This window comes from Aphidius gifuensis, linkage group LG2, assembly GCF_014905175.1.
Source record: "Aphidius gifuensis isolate YNYX2018 linkage group LG2, ASM1490517v1, whole genome shotgun sequence".
Taxonomy (NCBI): Eukaryota; Metazoa; Arthropoda; class Insecta; order Hymenoptera; family Braconidae; genus Aphidius; species Aphidius gifuensis.
The window spans coordinates 22636380-22656295 of NC_057789.1; the positions used below are offsets into that span (position 1 = coordinate 22636380).

Consider the following 19916-nt stretch of genomic DNA (forward strand, 5'->3'; position numbering starts at 1 on the left):
TATTCCAAGTTACTCCGAAATGTTTATTTATGATAAAAAAGTTCTTGAACATAAATTTATTGTTTTCTCATTAAACCTTTAAAAACCAGGAGTATGATAGAGATTAGAGTGTATGGGGGGAAAATTTGGAGTAGGTTTTTACAAAATGTAGATTTGATGTATCAAAAAAAAAAGCAAGATGATATGAAATTCTTTTAAATTTTTTTATACATATATTAGGAACTAAGATAATAATGAAATTAAAATTATTAAAAATACAAGAAAAAGGTATATATTTTGTAATAATAATAAAATATGAAATTATAATTTTTTTCTATGAAATATTCAGTTATATTTATCAACAATAAAAAAAAGACTAATTTTTTTTTTTTCGTTAAATTAATATTCTATTATTTATTTGAGTCAAATGTCTTATGAGTTGGACTAATTACGTGTCTGCTTAACACATCAGTCTTTCACCGTCAATTCATCCGGCTTTCCATTCCGATCTCAGTCATCTGGGCCATGAATGCGACAATTATTTAAAAAATAAAAAAAAAATAAACAATTTTATCATATTTTATTTTTTTATATCTGTCTTTTTGGATTTTTTTAAATTTATTTTGTTTAATATTTTATACTGCAAAGTGTCAAATTATTTCCATTTTTCACCTTGAAAAATAAAAAAAGAAAATCGCGTATATATCAGAAAATTATTGTCTTTAAAAATGGATGCGTCGAAAATGGAGACGTGGATTATGAGTTGGCCAGTGGTAGTAACAAGTGGGTGGAAGGGGAGTTAAGGGGGGGCTACACGGTAAGAATACAGGTGAAGGGGGTAAATACAGTGTGTTTTCTTCGTTTCAACTTGGCGTGTTTCTCAGCAGGAGTTTGGGCCAGTCCGGGACTTAAGTTCATCACGTACTGTTCTTTATTGCGCGTGCGTATAAAAAAAAAATTAATTTATATTAATAATTATTACAATATACAAAAAAAAAACATTATTTATAAAATTTTTTCTTGTTTTATTAAAAACACAAAATGGCTACTTCCTGAAGACTGTTAATTGTTATTGCTCATTAGTATTTTTTAAAAATTGTTACTTGTTTTTGTTAATTAATTGTGAAGTGTGAAATATGTTTTTTTTTAATTTTTTTTGAAAAAAAAAATAGTGTTTTGTGAAAATTTCAAATATTATTTTGCACCCACTCAACTCATCCTTGGATCGAAAATTTTATAATTTATTGGTGACCTTCAAAAATCCACAGGTGAGTTGTTATTTAAAAATAAATTGATTTGTTTATTGAAATTTTTTTTGATTGTTTATTTTATGGAAAGATATATTTATCGAATTTGGAAATGGTTTATTTTAAATTACATAAGTATTTATTTTATATAGATGATTTAATTATGATATAAATGGATTTTAAATAATTTTTTATTAATCTTATCTATTAATGATTTCTAAATTTTTAATTTAAATATTCATTTGAAATTTAGTAGAAAATAAATATTCTTTAAAATTATTATAACAACATTATTATATAATTTTCAAATTAGATATTTATTTAATAAAAAATTAATTGATTAGTAATTTAATGATTAGTGAGTCCTTGATGTTTGATAATTTGACAATAAAAATAAATTAATAAAAAATACATTAGTTAATTTTTATATTTGTAGTTTTAAATGAAAAATTAAATTTAGGAAAATTTATATTTATTTAAATTATATCTTATTGTTTTTTATATATTTTTTAAATTTATTTATTATACCTACGTCAAAACTTTTTCAATCTAGTCATGTTGTTTACTTCCATCTTGGAATGCAGATAGGTTTTAAAAGTGAATGTTGATCTGCAGAAAAAATAAGAAAAAATAGTCAGCTCTATAACTCGAATCAAAAGTTAACATTGAATAAACTATATAAACAACAATTTCTTCTAGAAATCTATCAATTAAAATTTAAAAAAAAAAACGAAATTGATGAATTAATTATAATAATGAAGTTGATATTAAATTTATAAAAAAAAAATCATAAATCTGACGAAGTATCCTTTCGTCCTTGGCATTGAAAATAACGTAGGGGGCCTATTGCGTGTTTCTCGACATTTATGCGATAAAAAATGAAACGAAAAAAAAAAAAAAACGATTAGAAAAAGATGTTACGAGAAAAAAATGGCAATAAAAAATAAGTTGCGCGCCAAAGAGAAGATGATAAAAATGAAAAAAAAAAGATTTATTTATTTATTTATTCATTTTTTGTTTTTATTATTATAAAGATAAATTGCAAATTGTGATGGCGGAAGTGCGAGTGCAGATCATCGAAGCACAACGATGACGACCTCGACTTGCAATTTATTAACTTATAAAAATAATCATCTTAAATAATTTAATATGAAAAAAAAAATAATAATGTCACCTAAAAAATAAGAAAACATAATTTTTATAATCAATTTATTTTTCAGGTATTCGTGGGAAATAAAAAAAAATTTGGAAAAATAATAAATAAAGAGAAGAAGCTTCTTCGATGAGGTCGAAAGAAAGATCAAATTTTAACGAGCCAAACGTAAAAGAACGTCAATTTGAAGATAAAAAATAAAAAAAAAAAATTAAATTGGCCGGCATTGAACAGTCAAGTTGCTGTGGTTTGAGTTTAACGGTATATAACTGAAACATTGGTATACTTTTTGATACCACAGTTATTAAACTTGTCCATAAAATCGATTGAATACCTCTTTTTTTATTTTATTTATTTATTTATTTATTGAATTTTTCATTTCAAATATTTTTTAAAATGATACAAAGATATGTAATCTGGTTTTTAGTCATAATAAAATTGACATTTATTTTTGACAATGTACATGGACACGTTGCACTAACATTTCCACAAGCCAGAAAATACGATATTGATTTTCTTGATAATGCCAGAACACCTGGACCATGTGGAATGCCAAAAGGTAAAAAATATTTTATTTTTATTTTTTAAAAATTTATATTAATTAATCAATTTTTTTATATCCTCATGTATAATTAAATTACAAAAAAAAATATATATATATATATAATATATATTAGAAATTCTCAAAAATAAATGTTAAAAATTTATAAATTTTTATATATATTTTTTTTTTTTTAATCTTAAAAATATACTTTATGGTTAAATTATTTAAAATATAAACGTGATGATTTAATGACTATTTTAAACGTGTCTAAAGGTATGACACCAGTATGTAAATAATGAATTATTAAATAATGCTTTTCGTAATTCATTTTTTTCTTTTGATTCACTATTATCATATACCTTGGATAAATTCTGAAATAATTACTTTAATGATAAATTATTTGGTCATCGTATATTGTAATGACAATTTCAATAATTTTAATGTTTACTTTTTGAATATTGTATGAAATATTTATTATATTTTATAATTTATTATTAACACAATTGTTCTACCTATATCTTTGATAAGTTTCTAATTAATTGATTTTCAACTTGCCAGTAAATATTTTTTTTTCGTGCTTTCTAGATTTTTTTTTTTTTTTTCTTTATTTTTGATATTTTGACTGGTCATTTTTTTTCCAGATTTGTCATATTATCGAAATAATAAAATAAAGATTTAAAACTATTTATATACGATCATAACAAAAAAAAAAAAAAAATTCATTCATCGGTAAAATATAATATCGGAATGACGGAAATTCCACAATCTGTATATGATACTATGAGAAAACGACATTAAGAGTGTCGTGTTTATGTGTATTAAATATTTATATATATATGTATAAGCAATAACATAGATTGTAGTGCTGAAGAAGTAAGCTCAGAAAGGATAAAAATATTTGTAGTAGTAGTTTATAGAAAAGTGGGAGATGCGGTTGAGATGTAGAGAGTCGACTTTCACCGTTCATACCAAAGGCACAAGTCTCAGTGTTCATACCCTATATATAATACATATATATAACTTTATATATAAATAAAAAATCAGGTTGTACACCTCTGGCTATATTCAGCAAAGAGAATTTATATATACATATATATATTTATGAAAACTTTTGAGTTCTTCTCTGCTCCCATTTCATTGCTCTTCTAAAAAGTATTTTTGTATTTTAATTTAAAAAAAAAGATTTTTTTTTTCATCTTATTTTTATGTCGCAAGTGTATATAGCATTCTATTCACCTGTCTCATGAACTCAAAGTATTTTTCTTTTTTTTTTTTTGTTTATTTGTATTTATATACACAAATAAATTTACGTAGATATTACAGCTTAATCTTAAAAAAAAAAAAAACATAATATTTCTTATTTGAAAATAAAAAACCATTTAATATTATATAAATTATGTTTATATATACTTGTTAATATAATGTGAAGTATTAAAAAATTTAATTATTTAATTTATATATGATTGATTTGATTAATTAGTATTAATTTGATGAAAAATATATAAAATTAATTTTTTTTTATATTTAAAATGAAAGAGTTATTATATCGTTTGAAATTTTTTTTTCTTTTATATTATTATATTTTATATCCTTTCTAATGAGGTGTGTAATTATGTTGTTATTGCAATTTTTTTTTTCATTTCAATTATTGATGCTAGTTATTACTTTTTTTTAGAAATATTATTTAATTGTATTTTCATATTTGAATTTCTTTTTTTTTTTTTCAAATATTTTGTTTATTCAAGTCGACTGGTATTTGTTGGTATAGAGATGATATATATTTATTGGAATATTTATATTTCGAAAAAAAATGAAAGAAAAAATAAATTGAATGGTAAATATATATAAATGAAGAGTTGCTAAGTGTGTCTGATGGATTAAAATGCAGAAAGTGTAAAAAACAGTCAAATGGAACGATCGGTAGTATTGCATTCTTGTCTCTTCCGGATTTTGTATAGGTATATAAATGATTTTTGTTAGTTAAAGATAAATATAATTTAAATTTTACTGAAATTTATTTCAATAAATAATTTTAAATATTTCTTGATATAATTACATTTTTTTCTTTTTTTATTCATTGGAGAAAATAAATTAAAATTTAAAAACTAATAATTAACGATTGAATAGAAAATAAAAAAATCCTATTTTTTTTTTTAAAATATAAATGTTTATTTCAAATTTTAACAACTAAATTTTTATGTAAAAAAAAAAATTTATCACTAAAAAGGAAATGAGAAAACAATAGGTCACTAATTTTAAATTTTTTATTGTTTTTTTTTTTTTTAACGTTTAACTTTTAGTATTCGTTTGAAAATTGATTGTTAGATATTTTTTAGTATATTGTTTTTGATTGGAAAAAAAATGAAATAAAATTATTGTTATCGAAATTGAGAGGGTAGATAATGACAAGGAGTGTACGTATAATAATAATACAGGTGTAACTGGCGAAACTTAACTGGAAAAAGAAAGTATATATAGATATACAGTAAAAAAAAAAAGTACTGTTTGTTGACGATTAAATTATATAATATTATAAAGTACTTTCTTTTTATTCCACGCAGGTATCATTTATTAATATTCAGACAAAACAAAACAATGTCTTATCATTTGTTAATCGTACAAACATCAGAATAAATCATAATATTTATCATAAAAAATATATTAATAAACATGTTAATATTTTATTAAATTTTAATAAAATTAATGAAATACAATGTGTATTAAATTCATGAAATATTCAATAGTAATTTAAATTTAATTATAAATAAATCAATATAAATTAAAAGTACATTGTTAACATTAATCAACATTTAGAAACTTTTTTTTTTAATTTTATCTTTTTAAATTTTTTTTACAATAAAATTTACTACTTTAATTGAAAATTTTATATAAAAACTATTAAATTAAATTATAGAAATTTAATTTAAAGATTGTAAGAAAAAAAAAAAATATTTATAAATGATTGTTGTAATTCTTGGCAGATTGGCAGTTCTTGCTTACAGGTCAGCGCTTGAATAGTCGGATAAGACCGATTAACAATGTCAAAATTATGGCAAAGTTATTTTATTTATTTATCTTTCTTTTTTCGCGTAATTTTGATAAATATCGTATAAAAATCGTGTAATATTTGTGGTGTGTAGAAATTGAGTCGTGGGTATATGAAAAAAAAAAAAAAACAAAGAATGAAGATGAAAGTAAACAGGGTAAAGTAAAACTCGTAATCCACAAGACTAGCTCAGATCATTTAATTGCATCGCATCACATAACAATTACACGATAATTACAAATGCCTCAACTAACTTGACTATTTTTATTTCGTTTTTTTTTCATCTTTATTACAATCTACAAACTAACAAAACATGTTTTAATTTTTATTAAATTAATTTTGTTGTTTTTTCCTTAATTTACAGGTGACATAAAGACGAGTCTACTTGCTGGAAGTAAATTCAATATCACTTGGCATTTGGCATATCCTCATCAGGTAAAATAGTTTTCTTAATTAAAAAAATTCTATCATGACTAAATATCTTGAACACAAATTTCTTAGGAAAATAATCCCGAAATAAATTATCCTGGTAAATTAATTTTCCAAAAAAAACGTCTCGTAGCGTGTATTAGTATTAAAAACGTCAAGTATATTTTAGCACTTATTATTATAAATTTTGATTACAATATATATGCGATAAATAAATATTGTATTTAACAATTTGTTTGTTTTTTTTTAAATTTATTTCTATCTTTGATACATTCAAAAGTAATTAATTTTCAAATAAATTAATTGAATAATTATCGTATTGTAATGACTGAAATTTAATATTTACTTTTTAAACACAGCTTTATGAAATGTTTGCTATTTATTATTACATGTTATTATCAATATAATTATTATATATCTTTGATAAAATTGTAATTAATTTATTTTCTACGTGCCAGTGGATATTTTTTAAAATATTTTTCACATGAATATTTCAATAATTGGCCAATTTTTGTTCAAGATATTTAGTCATGTACACGGAAAAAAAAAAACAATAGTTATATACATATTTTTTTTTTATTCAAGATGATACATTTGTTGAAAAATTAAGTTGTACAATAGACAGTGTCAAATTTATTTAAAAAAAGACACTTTGTATATGTGTATAGATTTAAAATTTGTCTAGTAAAATCAAGTCCTCATTGAATAGAATTTTTATAAATATATAGTCAAGAGCAATTATCATTAAAAAATTGTATAACAATAACCTTATTTAAAAATGTATATTCTTTTTTTTTAATTTTATTATAATAACAATAAACCACAAATCAGTTGAATAGTCAATTTATTTATAAAAGATAGTGTCAAATTTCTTCACAAATACTTTGAATTTATAAATTTAAAATTGCGACATCAAACCGAGAAATTTAATAAGTAAAAAAAATAAAATAATATAGAAGAGGGGTTTTATACATTCAACAGTGCAAAACCGGACGGCCTACACACGCATTTTCTTCTCAAGGCAGTCGCGCTTTGAATTATTCACAAAAGAAGTCTTAGGTATTTAGTCAACGTATACATTGTATATGAATTTACTCAAAGCATGCCAACGCATTCAATACAAATACACATAAAATATTTAAATTTCACAACTATCATTGATTTTTAAATTATTATATAAAATTACATAAAAATTTTAATTAAATGAAAATATTATTCTTATTTTTCTAATAAATTAATTAACCATTCAATATTAAATTTTTGAATGAATGTAGGTCATCGTTAAATTCATCCAAGTTAACTAAAAAAAAAATTATGTTATATTGCTATTTTTTTTCATCATACAAAAATTAATAAAAAAAAAAAAAAAAACGACTATTTGTTTTTAATATTCTCGAGTTTAAATTGTCATATATAAAATTTATAAATAATGAAAATATATAAAAATCAATGTCGAGCAGATTTAATTACAACCTTTGCAATAAAAATAATATAAAAAAAAAAAACTGCAATGACAATTATTTTATTGTGAGATATTTCATGGGCAATTCATTGGGGTCATATGTTTTTTTTTTTATTAAATTTTTTTGTACTATACAGCATTTTTCGTTTTACTTTATTTAATTATTGATATTGAGTATTTAGAAATAATATTTAACTTTGAGGTGCGAAATTATTGATGTCACATATGTGGAATTTACACCAATTACAAATATTCAGCCTCGACCCATTCATTTATTCACAGCCTTAAGGCTTTCGAAATTAGCATTGCTCATCGAATTTAGCAATATTACAGGTACATATATGTATGTATAAATATATGTACATTTTGAATGTACATAGATGTGTTTCTATATCTGCTCATACATGTTCTTGGACAGTTGATTTCGAAATAACGATTAAATAAGATAAATAAAAAATAAAAAAAAGGATAGAAATATATAAAAGCATGAAAAAAATGATGTTCAGTTTGGTATGCAGGTATGCTCGATGATAGCCAAGGCGTGCTCGATACTAAATTGTGGGAGAGACCGTTATGACCTCAAAATTGACGGTATTCTGATGATGTACTATTGTTGTTAAATTATTATTTATCAATATTTTTTTAAAAAATTAAAATAATAATAAAACTTACAATATAATGATAAATTTTTTTAATCATTTTAATAGACAAAAATATATGTATGCTTATCGAAAAATAAATCATTTATAAATCAAGTTAAAAATAATAAAAAAAAATTAAATAAATAAAATTTTCAAACGAGAATTTTATTTTTATATTTATCAATTATAAATTTTCAAATAAATATTAAAAATAAAATATTTATAATTTTTTTTTCAAATAAAAATAAAAAAAAATAAATAAATCAATTATATTAAATATTTAAATAATAAAATATTTCTAAAAACTCAATTGATAATCAAAAAAAAAAAAAAAAAAAAAAAAATCAAATCATACCTATATAAATAAATAAATAAATAAATTTTATATTTATTAAATAAGAATAAAAAAAGTAATAAAATTTTTATCATAATAATTTTATAAAAAATAATATACAAAAATTCTGGACAATGACCTGATGATAGGGTTCACGACGATCAGTGTGAGATACACAAACAGGTGTTATTTATTCCGAGTGATCATCAATGCGGAAATCATTGATGTTGGCCTTCATTCCACATTCCATTAAACGCCCCATTGCAATATAATATTAACATCCCCGTTACAAAATATTATGCGTTATAATTAACTAGTTGTAAGTATTGATAATCCGTTAGTTTTCATTTTCTCGCCTATACAATAAACATTATTTTGCATATATGTTTATTTATCATCATTTATTATTTTTTTAATCATTGTTATTTATTTATTTAGTTATTTTTATTACTATTACTATTATTATTATTATTATTCAACAAGTGTGTATGTGTGTGAATACTTAATGCTATTATTATTATTTTATTTTATTTTTATAAATGAATCTTGAAGTACTTGAACCATCAACCACAATGTTTATTACCAAGATTCTTTTCTCAACATGACAAGCTTGTTTACATGCCATGCCAGCCAGATGCTCAAAAAGATGAGCTTTCTAAATCCCCAAACGTCAAACACATTTCCTAATCATTTTTTATTTTAAATTTAAAAAAACTTTTTTTTACTCAATTTAATGATAATTTGTAGTTTTTGAAGACACCATCAAAATAGTACGGAAAAAAAAAATATAAAAGATTATAAATCAGTTTATTGATTGTAAAATAGTTTTAAAATTTTTTTAAAACTTTTTTTTTTATATTAAATTTTTTTCTAGTCATTCAATTTGTTAACAGTCAGAGTGAAAATCCATCAGTTTAATATGTGAATTTTACACATATTTTCTTGACGTGTTCTAAATAATTTTTTTTTTTCCATTTTATTTATTTATAAATTGCTTGGTTTATTTATTATTTTTTTTTTCCACATTCAGAATTTATTTTTTAATTGTTACATATTGTTAGTGAGTTAAATACCAAATGAGGAATTTTGTTGGCAAAAAAAAAAAACAACATTGGATTTTAATGGAGCTCGGTTTGTTTGTGACAAGGCATGCTGGTTAGTTATTTTATTCGCATGACTCTCGCAAAAGATATAACTGTCGTCTGGGTAAAAGTATTGGGAGCGTTAGGCACGCGTGTATCGTGCCAATGGAATCCGGGTGAAAGCCAAACACTAAATATATATATAAACACACAAAAAAAAAAAAAAAAAAAAAAATTGCTGAAAAAATAATATTCATTAACAAGTGTTTTTTAATTAATTCTAGTAAAAATAAAATATAATTCATTCAAATAATAAATATATCATTTAAAATTTTTTTTACAGGGAGGTTTTCGATTGCAAATTCTTGATGCATTGGACAGGCCTTTGGTTGACTTGACACCAGTGACACAACAAAGTGAATTTGTTTCTGACGACGCAACGTAATTATATTTTATTTATATTTATTTTCTTTGAAAATATTTAATTAATTTTTATATACAAGAAAAAATACTGATGTCAAATTATCCCAATTTTTTTAATTAAAATTTTTTATTTTTTTAATTAATTGGTTAACTAATGAAATGATATAAAATGTTTTTTTAATAATGACAAATTATTTTGATTAATTATATATTAGATATGATAATAGTTATATCATTGAATTTTTTTATGAAAATAAAATGTGTAAATGACCTTGACAGGGCACAGTATTATCCAGTTGAGTTGCCGCAAAATTTCACCTGTATTGATTGTACAGTAAGACTGCTTCGTGAAGCTGCAGAATGGGGATCAAGCTACAGATTTTGGTCATGTTCAGATGTCGATGTAAGTCAAATGGAATTTCAACAAACATTATTAATGATTATAAATATTTAAATATCAATAGAAATTGATTTATCATAAAGTTTTAATATTTAATTGATAATTTTATTTTAAAAATAGATTGTTGAGAAGAAATTATACAGAGAAACTTGTAGTGGTCATGGAAGATATTTACTTGGTCGATGTAAATGTGATGCATTGTATCATGGTTCAAGATGTGAATATCATGAAGAATGCATGTCTAATTCTGATTGTGGTGATCAGGGTAAATGCATTGACAATGGTGGTACTACATCACCAACAAAACATTGTTATTGCAACAATGGATGGTTTGGTCGTCGTTGTAACAAACGTTAGTTTTCTAATTAAAATAATAAATAGATATTTTTTTAAAACTAAGTTAATTAAACAATATTTAAATGAGTGGAAAAATATTGATCAAAAAAGTGGAATAAATCAAAGTAAATTGAAATAAAATTCGGAGAAAAATGGAGTGAGTTTGATAGATTAAAGAAAAAAAAAAATAAATCAGAAATCGATCGGACAATAACGGAATTAATAAAAAAAATAAAAAATTTGATTAAAATATTTTACTAATAATTTATCGGAAAAATATGTATTCACAAAAAAATAATTTTTCCAATATTTTTAATTTATAAAATTATTGAATGATGAAACAAAATTTTTAATAAATTTATTAATATAATTTTTTATTTTACAGTATCACCAATTAAATCAACAACAGTTGATTTTGATAGTTACAGTGTAAAACATTTTTCAAATGATTTTACATTTTATTGGCGTATACTTGAGGATATTAAAGAGTTAGAAGGTGTTATGGTTGTTAATGGTACATCATGGGTTGGTATTGGCTGGCGTTCGAGTAATTTATCAAGTGAATGTCGTTCATTTCCTGATATAACTGATAAAAAAATTAAAATTGAAATGTTACCACAACCAGAGCCAAAATCTGAACCTGAAATAAATGCTCATGTGTCTAGTAATGGAGAACCTACACCAGAGATATCAGCTGATAGACAAAGTAAAAACAAATATTAATTAATAATTATTATTAAATAACAAATGTAAGATAATTTAAAAAAAAACGAAAAAAACATTAACTATTTGAACAGAGTCAGAAGTTGGATCACCAGAACCAGAACCAAGTAAACCAGAGCCAGAAACAAGTGTACCAGAACCAGAAAATGGCAAACCAGAACCATCAAAATCAGCAGCCAAAAGACGATCAGCAAAACCACATACAGATGTTGATGTTCCAACTGTTATTGACACTGATACTAAAGTACATACTAGTGTTACTTATCAAATAACTGCAAAACAAGGTAATTTAATTATTTAAGTTATTATTATTTATTTATTATTAGTTTTTTAATCACTATTATTGTTGAATCATAACATCATGAATTTTAATTTGATTTGTTATAATTATAATTAATTAAAATTAGCTATCTCAAAGAATATTTTTTTAATTACTCAATATCATTCTGAGAAATAATGGAGAGATAACTACTCGTCTTTTTTTTATTTTTGTATTCATATATATACATATATTTAAAAAGGGCTTGAGAAAAACTTTTTTCCTTTTACTTTTTTTTTTTATTTTTAATACCAAGATTAAATTTACCACAGCTTACCTTTCTTCATTCTCATGCAATTAACAATTTAGATTAAAAACAAACAACGGCATATCATTAACGCAAATGATGCAACGTTGATTAAACGTTTCTTTTTTAAATATACATATAGTTTTTTTATTTTTTTTGTTTATTTTTTATTGCAGGACGTAAAAAAAGATCTCCAGAACCCGCATCATCTGAGCCAACTGGTGAGTAAATTTAAATAAAAGATAATTTTATTGTTTATTTATTTTTTTTATATTTTTCAATAATTTTTATTATTGTTTTAAACAAAGAAATATAAATATTTTACACCTAAATGTGTAAATATTTTTTAACCGCATATTTTTTTAAAATTACATTCACTTTTGTTAGTAAAATAAATTTTCCACATGAATAGTGTAAAATTTTTTAATACAATATGGCAATTAAATTGCTTTTGTTTTAATTATCCCATGTTCATTTTCATACGAGCATTATCACAATACATTGTCTCTTTTTTCAACCTGAAAATATTCACACGAAGACACTTAAATATATATTGTGTATGACGTATAACGTAGTCAGGTGTTATATTGCGTCTTACAGAAATATTTGTCTTCACATTTCAAATTAAAATTCACTAGCACAAACTGGTTTTATTATTTTATTTATAAAATCTTGTAATTTTATTTGTTTTTTTTTTTTTATTTAATTTTAATTTTATTTGTTATTAAAGTCATTGTAAAAAATACTATTACTATTATGTCACATGGAATTTAGATTACAATGTTGATTTTGCATTTATTTTTTTTATATTTTTTCACATTTGTACATGTAGTTGTTAAATTGGCTGTAGATATATATATAACACACGTAATTTTACAGAATACACTTCATGTTGAGTATCATTTGTTGGTATTATATAATAATTTTAGTCGTAACACTCATTTTTTTTTCACACACATATTTTTGTTTTAATCATTTTTGTTAAATTTAATATATACCTAGTTTTTGAATTATTTTTATAACCAGTTATTTCAGCTTGAATAAATATTAACAATTTATACATGTATATTTATTTATTTTTTTTTTTATAATTGAATTATTGTTGATTTTTTAGAGATGAAATATTCTGGTTTTTTTTTTTTTTGAAATGTAAAAATCATGATTTAGAGTAATATTATGTAATATTTTTATGAATAGACGCACATGGTGTTGGTAATTTATATAGAATGCATGGTTGTTGCTTATGTTGCACAGGTGAGCCCACGAGTGAGCCGGAACAACCAATATCAAAACCAAAATCCTTTAAGCCTAAGGCTACAAGGCCAAAGTTTCCAAGGCCTTCTAACCCTGCACCCTCAACTCCTGAACCTTTGAGCCCTGAACCTGAACCAAAAGGTGAACCTGTTTCTCCTGAACTTGAACCAAAAAGTGAACCTATTTCTCCTGAACCTGAACCAAAAGGTGAACCTATTTCTCCTGAACCTGAACTAAAAGGTGAACCTATTTCTCCTGAACCTGAACCAAAAGGTGAACCTACTGCTCCAGAACCTGAACCAAAAGGTGAACCTATTTCTCCTGAACCTGAACCAAAAGGTGAACCTATTTCTCCCGAACCTGAACCAAAAGGTGAACCTATTTCTCCCGAACCTGAACCAAAAGGTGAACCTATTTCTCCTGAACCTGAACCAAAAGGTGAACCTACTGCTCCAGAACCTGAACCAAAAGGAGAACCTATTGCTCCTGAACCTAAAACAAAAAGTAGACTTACTGCTTCTAAACCTATAGCTCCTGAACCTGAACCAAAAGGTGAGCCTACTTTTCCTGAACCTGAACCAAAAAGTGAGCCTTCTGCTCCTGAGCCTGAAGCAAAATCTGAGCCTTCTGCTCCCGAACCAGAAGCAAAATCTGAGCCTTCTGCTCCTGAACCAGAAGTAAAATCTGAGCCTTCTGCTCCTGAACCAGAATCAAAATCTGAACCTATTTCACCTGAACCTGAATCAAAATCTGAACCTATTTCTCCTGAACCCGAGGCAAATCCTGAGCCTGAAGGAATATCAGAATTCGGAAAAGCGGTTACTACGAAAGGTAAAACAGCAATTTAACAAAAGTAGTTAAAAATATAAATAGTCAAACGAAAAAAAAAAGTAATTTGTATATAACCATTTACACCAAAGTAGACTTGTTTTATCATTATTTATAAATTATTTTATCACATGCTCTAGACAAAGCTTAGATGAATTTTTTAAAAAGTTATAAAATATAAAAATTTACCTAAAGGTTATTTGTCTTTAGCAAAATTGAAAAAAAAAAAAAAAAACGTATAAAATGCATGTCACTGTAGCAGTAGTTATTTCACAAAAAATTATACATTTTTAAAAATTTTAATTAATAAATTAAGTCTCCTCCCCTGCCCTGTTATTAATAATAAAATTAAATTTTAAAAAATAATCATTTTATTTTATTTAAACAAAAAAAAAAAATCTTTAGCTGGATCATCGCACAATAAATACACTCCCAAACATGATTTCCATTCAATGGATTGTACAGACATGATAATTGGTTCAGCAAGAGGTAATACTCATAGAATTGGTGATTATTATACTCGTGATCGTTCAACACCACGTTTCGATGATTTTTGGGGTGGTAAAGAAAGTTTAACTGGTGCAATGGGATATGAAAAAGATGGTGTTACAACAATATTATTCAGACGTAAATTATCAACAAATGATTTAACTGATCATGATATAGTCAATGATAATATGCATGTTATTTGGGCGAAAGGCCAAGAACCAGGTAAATATCAACATCGTCCATCAAGTGGAATTGAAAAAGGTAATGCAAATATTAAAGATTTCTACAAACAAGATGAGCTTAAATATCATGGACATAATTCACAAAGAGGTGTTGAATCAATAAACTTTTTTGGTAATTATTTTAATATTTAATTTATGTATTTAAATTTAAAATAAAATATTAATTTTAATTATTTATTAAAGATGAAAAAAATAAAGAAAAATTTGGTGGTGATAAAGAAGAAGAAGCAATTAAAAAAAAATGTAGTGGTGAATGGAGATATCCAAGACACTGTTCAATTGAAAATGCCACCTGTGATTATTACATTGAATGGACCTACAAAACACGAAAGGTAAATAAACCGTATTGTGTATATAAATATATAAAGCTTTCTCTTTGCTCGATTACCTTCAACTAACACATACTATGTACAAGTAAAATAACAAACAAATTTATATATGTATATAAAATCATGAAAAAATTATCAACATCGAGACACATACACCTTTAGGCTAAACTTTCATTCTACGTTTGAAATTTAATTTTCTACATTATGTGGTTACATAGTTCATATAAGTCTTCTTCATCATACACAACATTGTTTTATTAAATATTTAAGATATTTTTATTATTATTATTTTCAGGATGAAGTGACCTTCATAATTGTTACAAAGGAATCAAATACTTGGACAGGTGTTGGTTTTTCAAATGACAGAAAAATGGTTAATATAAATTTAATTTTTTTGGATATATTATTTAAATAATGATAATTTAATTTTTAATTTTAATTTTAAATTTTTATTGTTTTTTAGTCACAAACAGATGCTATTATTGGATGGATTGATAAATCATCTGGTATGCCATTTTTAATGGACACATGGATAAGTGGTTATACATCTCCAGTACTTGATGGATCACAAGATACAGTTAATCACAGTGGTAAAAGTGAAAATGGAATTTCAACAATTAAATTTACACGTAAAAGAATAAGTCGTGATACTAAAGATTTATCATTTACTGATGATCATTGTTTATACATGATGTTCCCAGTAAAAGGTGGTGAATATAATCAAGTTAATAAAAAAATTAAAAAACATGCAAGTATATTTGTATCATCAAAAAAAGTATGCATCAGATCATGTGGAATTGATGGTAAATTATTTTTTAAAAACATAAAATCAACTATTCATAATTCATTGTTTGAATAATATATTTGAATAATTTTATTTTTTTCAATTTTTAGATGATGAAGAAGATAATGAAATTGAAAGAAAATTATCAAATCAACTTTATTATGATATTGAAGTTAAATTATTAAATTTACCAAATGGTTTTAAAGAACCACAACCAGGTACACAAGATTTTGATGATATATCAAAAAAACTTTCATACACATTTGGTCCAGCATTGAATAATCTTCCTGGTTATTCGATGATTAAATTGAGTGACCTACAAAGGTAAATATAGGATATTTTATTTAACTTTTAACTGGTATAGTTCTAAATTATAAAAAAGTAAATTCCTGATTATTAAAAATAGCTATCACATTAATTAAGTATTCAATGTCAAGCTGTTATTTAATAATAATTATATATTTTAATTGTCAATAGAAATGGTGAAAACAGTGTCATTGCAAAAATGAGTTTAATCTTGGATAAAAATGAGGCAAAATTACGAGCATTAAGACCAAACGATACAGTTGCTAGTGCTGAAATTGCATTGAAACAAGCAATTTTAAATGGAAGAGTTGGTTCACTCACTGTAGATCCACAATATCTTGTTGTACGAGCACCTCTTTGTGCGTAAATTTTATTATAATTTATTTTAATTTTATTACAAAGTATAAAGTAAAAAGAAAAAAAAAATACTATAAAGAATAAAAAAATTATTGTTCTATAATATTTTATAATTTTTTTTTTTTTAATTCTCTCAACAGTAAACGAGTTGTCTGATGACTTTGAGAATGGAATAGGAGGATCAAAGAACCTTTTGCTTGGTGAAACGAAGCTGTATATTGTCGCTGGATGTGTCGCTGCTTTAGTTGCTATAGCTTTGTTACAGGCAACTTGTACAGTGTACAAAGCCACAAGAAAACGCACGACAAAGGTAAATTTACGTGTATATATATAGATACCAAGTTACATGCAGAAAATTACGTGAATAATTTATAATATTACCTAAGGGATCAATTTAATTTATTGAGATATAAGTTGGATTATTTGATAATTCATTTATGAGTTTCTCATATTCATTGAATTGAAAAGAAAAAAAATACATATACATATATTCATTCTACAGGTGTGATTGATTAAAAAATAATTTAATCAACATTCATCAATCAAAATCAAGTTTACTTATATTTTTTATTTTATTTTTTTTTAATTAAAACTTGAATAATTTTTCAGGAAATATGTTAAATTGAGCAGATCATTTTTAATGATATGTTTATCAATGTTAAATATTAGTTAGCCATGTTAATCAAAACTTGGAGTAGTTCATCTTGACATTTTTCTTTTTTTAAAAAAAAAAAAAAATCTCTTTTCTAATTTAAAACAATTAATTTTATCTTTTATATTTAACTATCTCATTCTTCTTTGCTATATTTATTTTATTTTTTTCTCTATATCAATTAGTATAACTAATTTAATAGTATCATTTGTCAAAATTAATTACTAAATGAGTAGAAAGTAAAGAAAAAAAGAAAGAGAAAAAAAATGGATACTTTGCTTGTTGCATGAATCTGTGCTCTTTGCAACTGGTACATGTGATGATGATGTGTATAGAGGGTATACTCGCTGCCTTTGGTTACTACTCCTACTTCTGCCAATCCAATTCATCGTTCATCCGCGACTCGTTATCATCGACAAAATGACAATGGTCACCATCATCATCATCATCATCATCACCATCCTCATCAACAACAACATCAACAACAGCAACCACAGCAACAGCAACATAATGGTCGTCATCATCAACAACATCTTCCTCCAAATATGCATCGACCAAACCAAAATAATAATTGGTAGTCCATAAAAAAATATTCCCATTATTCAATGTCACAATTATAATTTATATATTATCATTTCTATACCATTGAACTAAAAAAAACAAAAAAAAGGTACTATTTATTAACTTTACTATCAACAAATCTATCATTCTATACATTTTTTTTCATTCTCCAAGTTTTGATTAATATATAATTATTTAATTTATCACAAAAATATTAAGTTAATTAATTAATTTTTTTTTTTTCTAATTTGATTAAAATTGTCAATAGTATAAACTTAGAAAAATCAATGTTTTAATTAAATAATAAAAAAAATTTTAGCCGGAGCGTTTGATTGGAAATAATGCATGGCGTGATTATACAACTGGTGCAAATACAAATTTTGCATTTGAAGGATTTGAAACTGAAGAAAAAGCACCACCACCACCAGTATCAAGTTTACCAAGATCAAAAGATTTAACAGATGGTGTTATAACTAGATCAAATATGACAAATACAATTGAAAAAAGTAATCATAATAACAGAAGTAATGGTAATAGTAATAATAATCATTATCATCATCAACAACATCCACAACAACAACAACAAATGTCTGTTGCAAGAGCGACATATAGTTTACCACGTGCACCAGGACCAAGACATCAATCACCATCATCACAACAAGCTGGTTATTATACACAAGATCGTAGAAATCAAAGACCAAAAAGTCATCATGTTAATGGTACAATGAATTCACAACAATCATCACAACAACCTGATTTTTATTTTATGCCAAGTCAGAGAAAATATAGTGGTGAAGTTGTACGTGTTTATGTTGATTATGGTAATCAAAAATCTAAATAATAAATTTCATTTAAAATAATGACAGATAAAATATAATAATAATAAAAATTCAAATGAAATTTAAGAAAAAAAAAAAACGATAAAATTATGGTCTTGAAAGAAAAAATAAAAGTTAATGATAATTTCTAATGAAAAAGAAGAAAAAGAAAAAAAAAAAAAACAATATGTGTCAATTTAAAAATGATAATCTATGTAAATAATTTTCTATCCATTGTTTTTCTTTTTTTGTATTTTTATTTCCTTTGTTTTATTGTTAATTTTATTTTATAATTTTTATTTTTTTTTTCGCGATATATAAAAGTTGTTATTTGATGGGTTTGTTTGGCGGAGAAAGTTTTTGGTGCTAAAGGGCGATGGATTTAACTTTCTTAACTTAAAAATTTATAGCTTGACTTGAAGTAACTTGGCATTTTTTTGTATTATTCGTTGAAGGATAAAATTGCTTATGAACAAATTGAGATTGAAGATAGCTTAATGATATTTAAAAATTTTTTTTTTAAATATAAAATTTTTATTACTTATTATTGATGTATAATAATTTTTTTATTATTAATTTAAATTATTTAATGACTCGATTATGAATAATTCAATTATTATCATGAAAATAAATTTTAAAAAAGTTATTGCATTTAAATTTTATATAATTTGTTGTAAAAAAAGAAAATATATTTATTTTTTATTTTGTAGAAAGTTTGTCAAATAAGCTTTCCAATATTTTTTTTTATTTTCCATATTATTTTGTTCTCGAGTGAAGTCGTAAAGTTAAATCCACTGACTCAAGAAAATTAATAAATTTAAAAGTGCAGCAGTTTTGATCTTTTTTTCTTGTAAATAAATAGCTTACGAGATTTCATCAAAAACTCACTGTCACGTGGTTTAAATCATACTAAATTAAAAAAAAAAATAGA

At 23.9% G+C, this 19916-nt stretch overlaps 1 protein-coding gene across 3 annotated transcripts; it reads left to right on the forward strand.

The window, feature by feature from the left end:
- The first annotated feature begins 847 nt into the window (after positions 1–847).
- Positions 848–19417, forward strand: LOC122849534. 3 transcript variants are annotated; one of them, XR_006373580.1, is made up of 19 exons: positions 848–1247; positions 2447–2938; positions 6334–6404; positions 10261–10358; positions 10620–10743; positions 10861–11092; positions 11462–11782; positions 11874–12083; positions 12542–12586; positions 13620–14450; positions 14853–15290; positions 15362–15510; positions 15803–15880; positions 15971–16310; positions 16402–16615; positions 16769–16956; positions 17095–17264; positions 17942–18276; positions 18487–18583. XR_006373580.1 is itself a non-coding variant. In XM_044148252.1 (18 exons), the coding sequence occupies exons 2-18, from the start codon at positions 2776–2778 to the stop codon at positions 19006–19008; spliced, it is 4194 nt and encodes a 1397-aa protein (XP_044004187.1). In that variant the 5' UTR covers positions 850–1247; positions 2447–2775; the 3' UTR covers positions 19009–19417. The 3 variants fall into 3 exon arrangements, 2 of the variants coding, with proteins under 2 accessions (XP_044004187.1, XP_044004188.1); XM_044148252.1 differs by lacking the exon at positions 17942–18276 and having other exon boundaries at positions 850–1247; positions 18487–19417; XM_044148253.1 differs by lacking the exons at positions 13620–14450; positions 17942–18276 and having other exon boundaries at positions 850–1247; positions 18487–19417.
- The last annotated feature ends 499 nt before the right edge of the window (positions 19418–19916 follow it).

What these genes read in the sequence shown, in the direction of transcription:
- LOC122849534 (XM_044148252.1), top strand. Translation starts at nt 2,776, where the DNA reads ATGATACAAAGATATGTAATCTGGTTTTTAGTCATAATAAAATTGACA. An exon ending in GGACCTACAAAACACGAAAG is followed by an intron (nt 15,511 to 15,802) that starts GTAAATAAACCG and finishes TATTATTTTCAG; the next exon opens with GATGAAGTGACCTTCATAAT. An exon ending in TTTCAAATGACAGAAAAATG is followed by an intron (nt 15,881 to 15,970) that starts GTTAATATAAAT and finishes ATTGTTTTTTAG; the next exon opens with TCACAAACAGATGCTATTAT.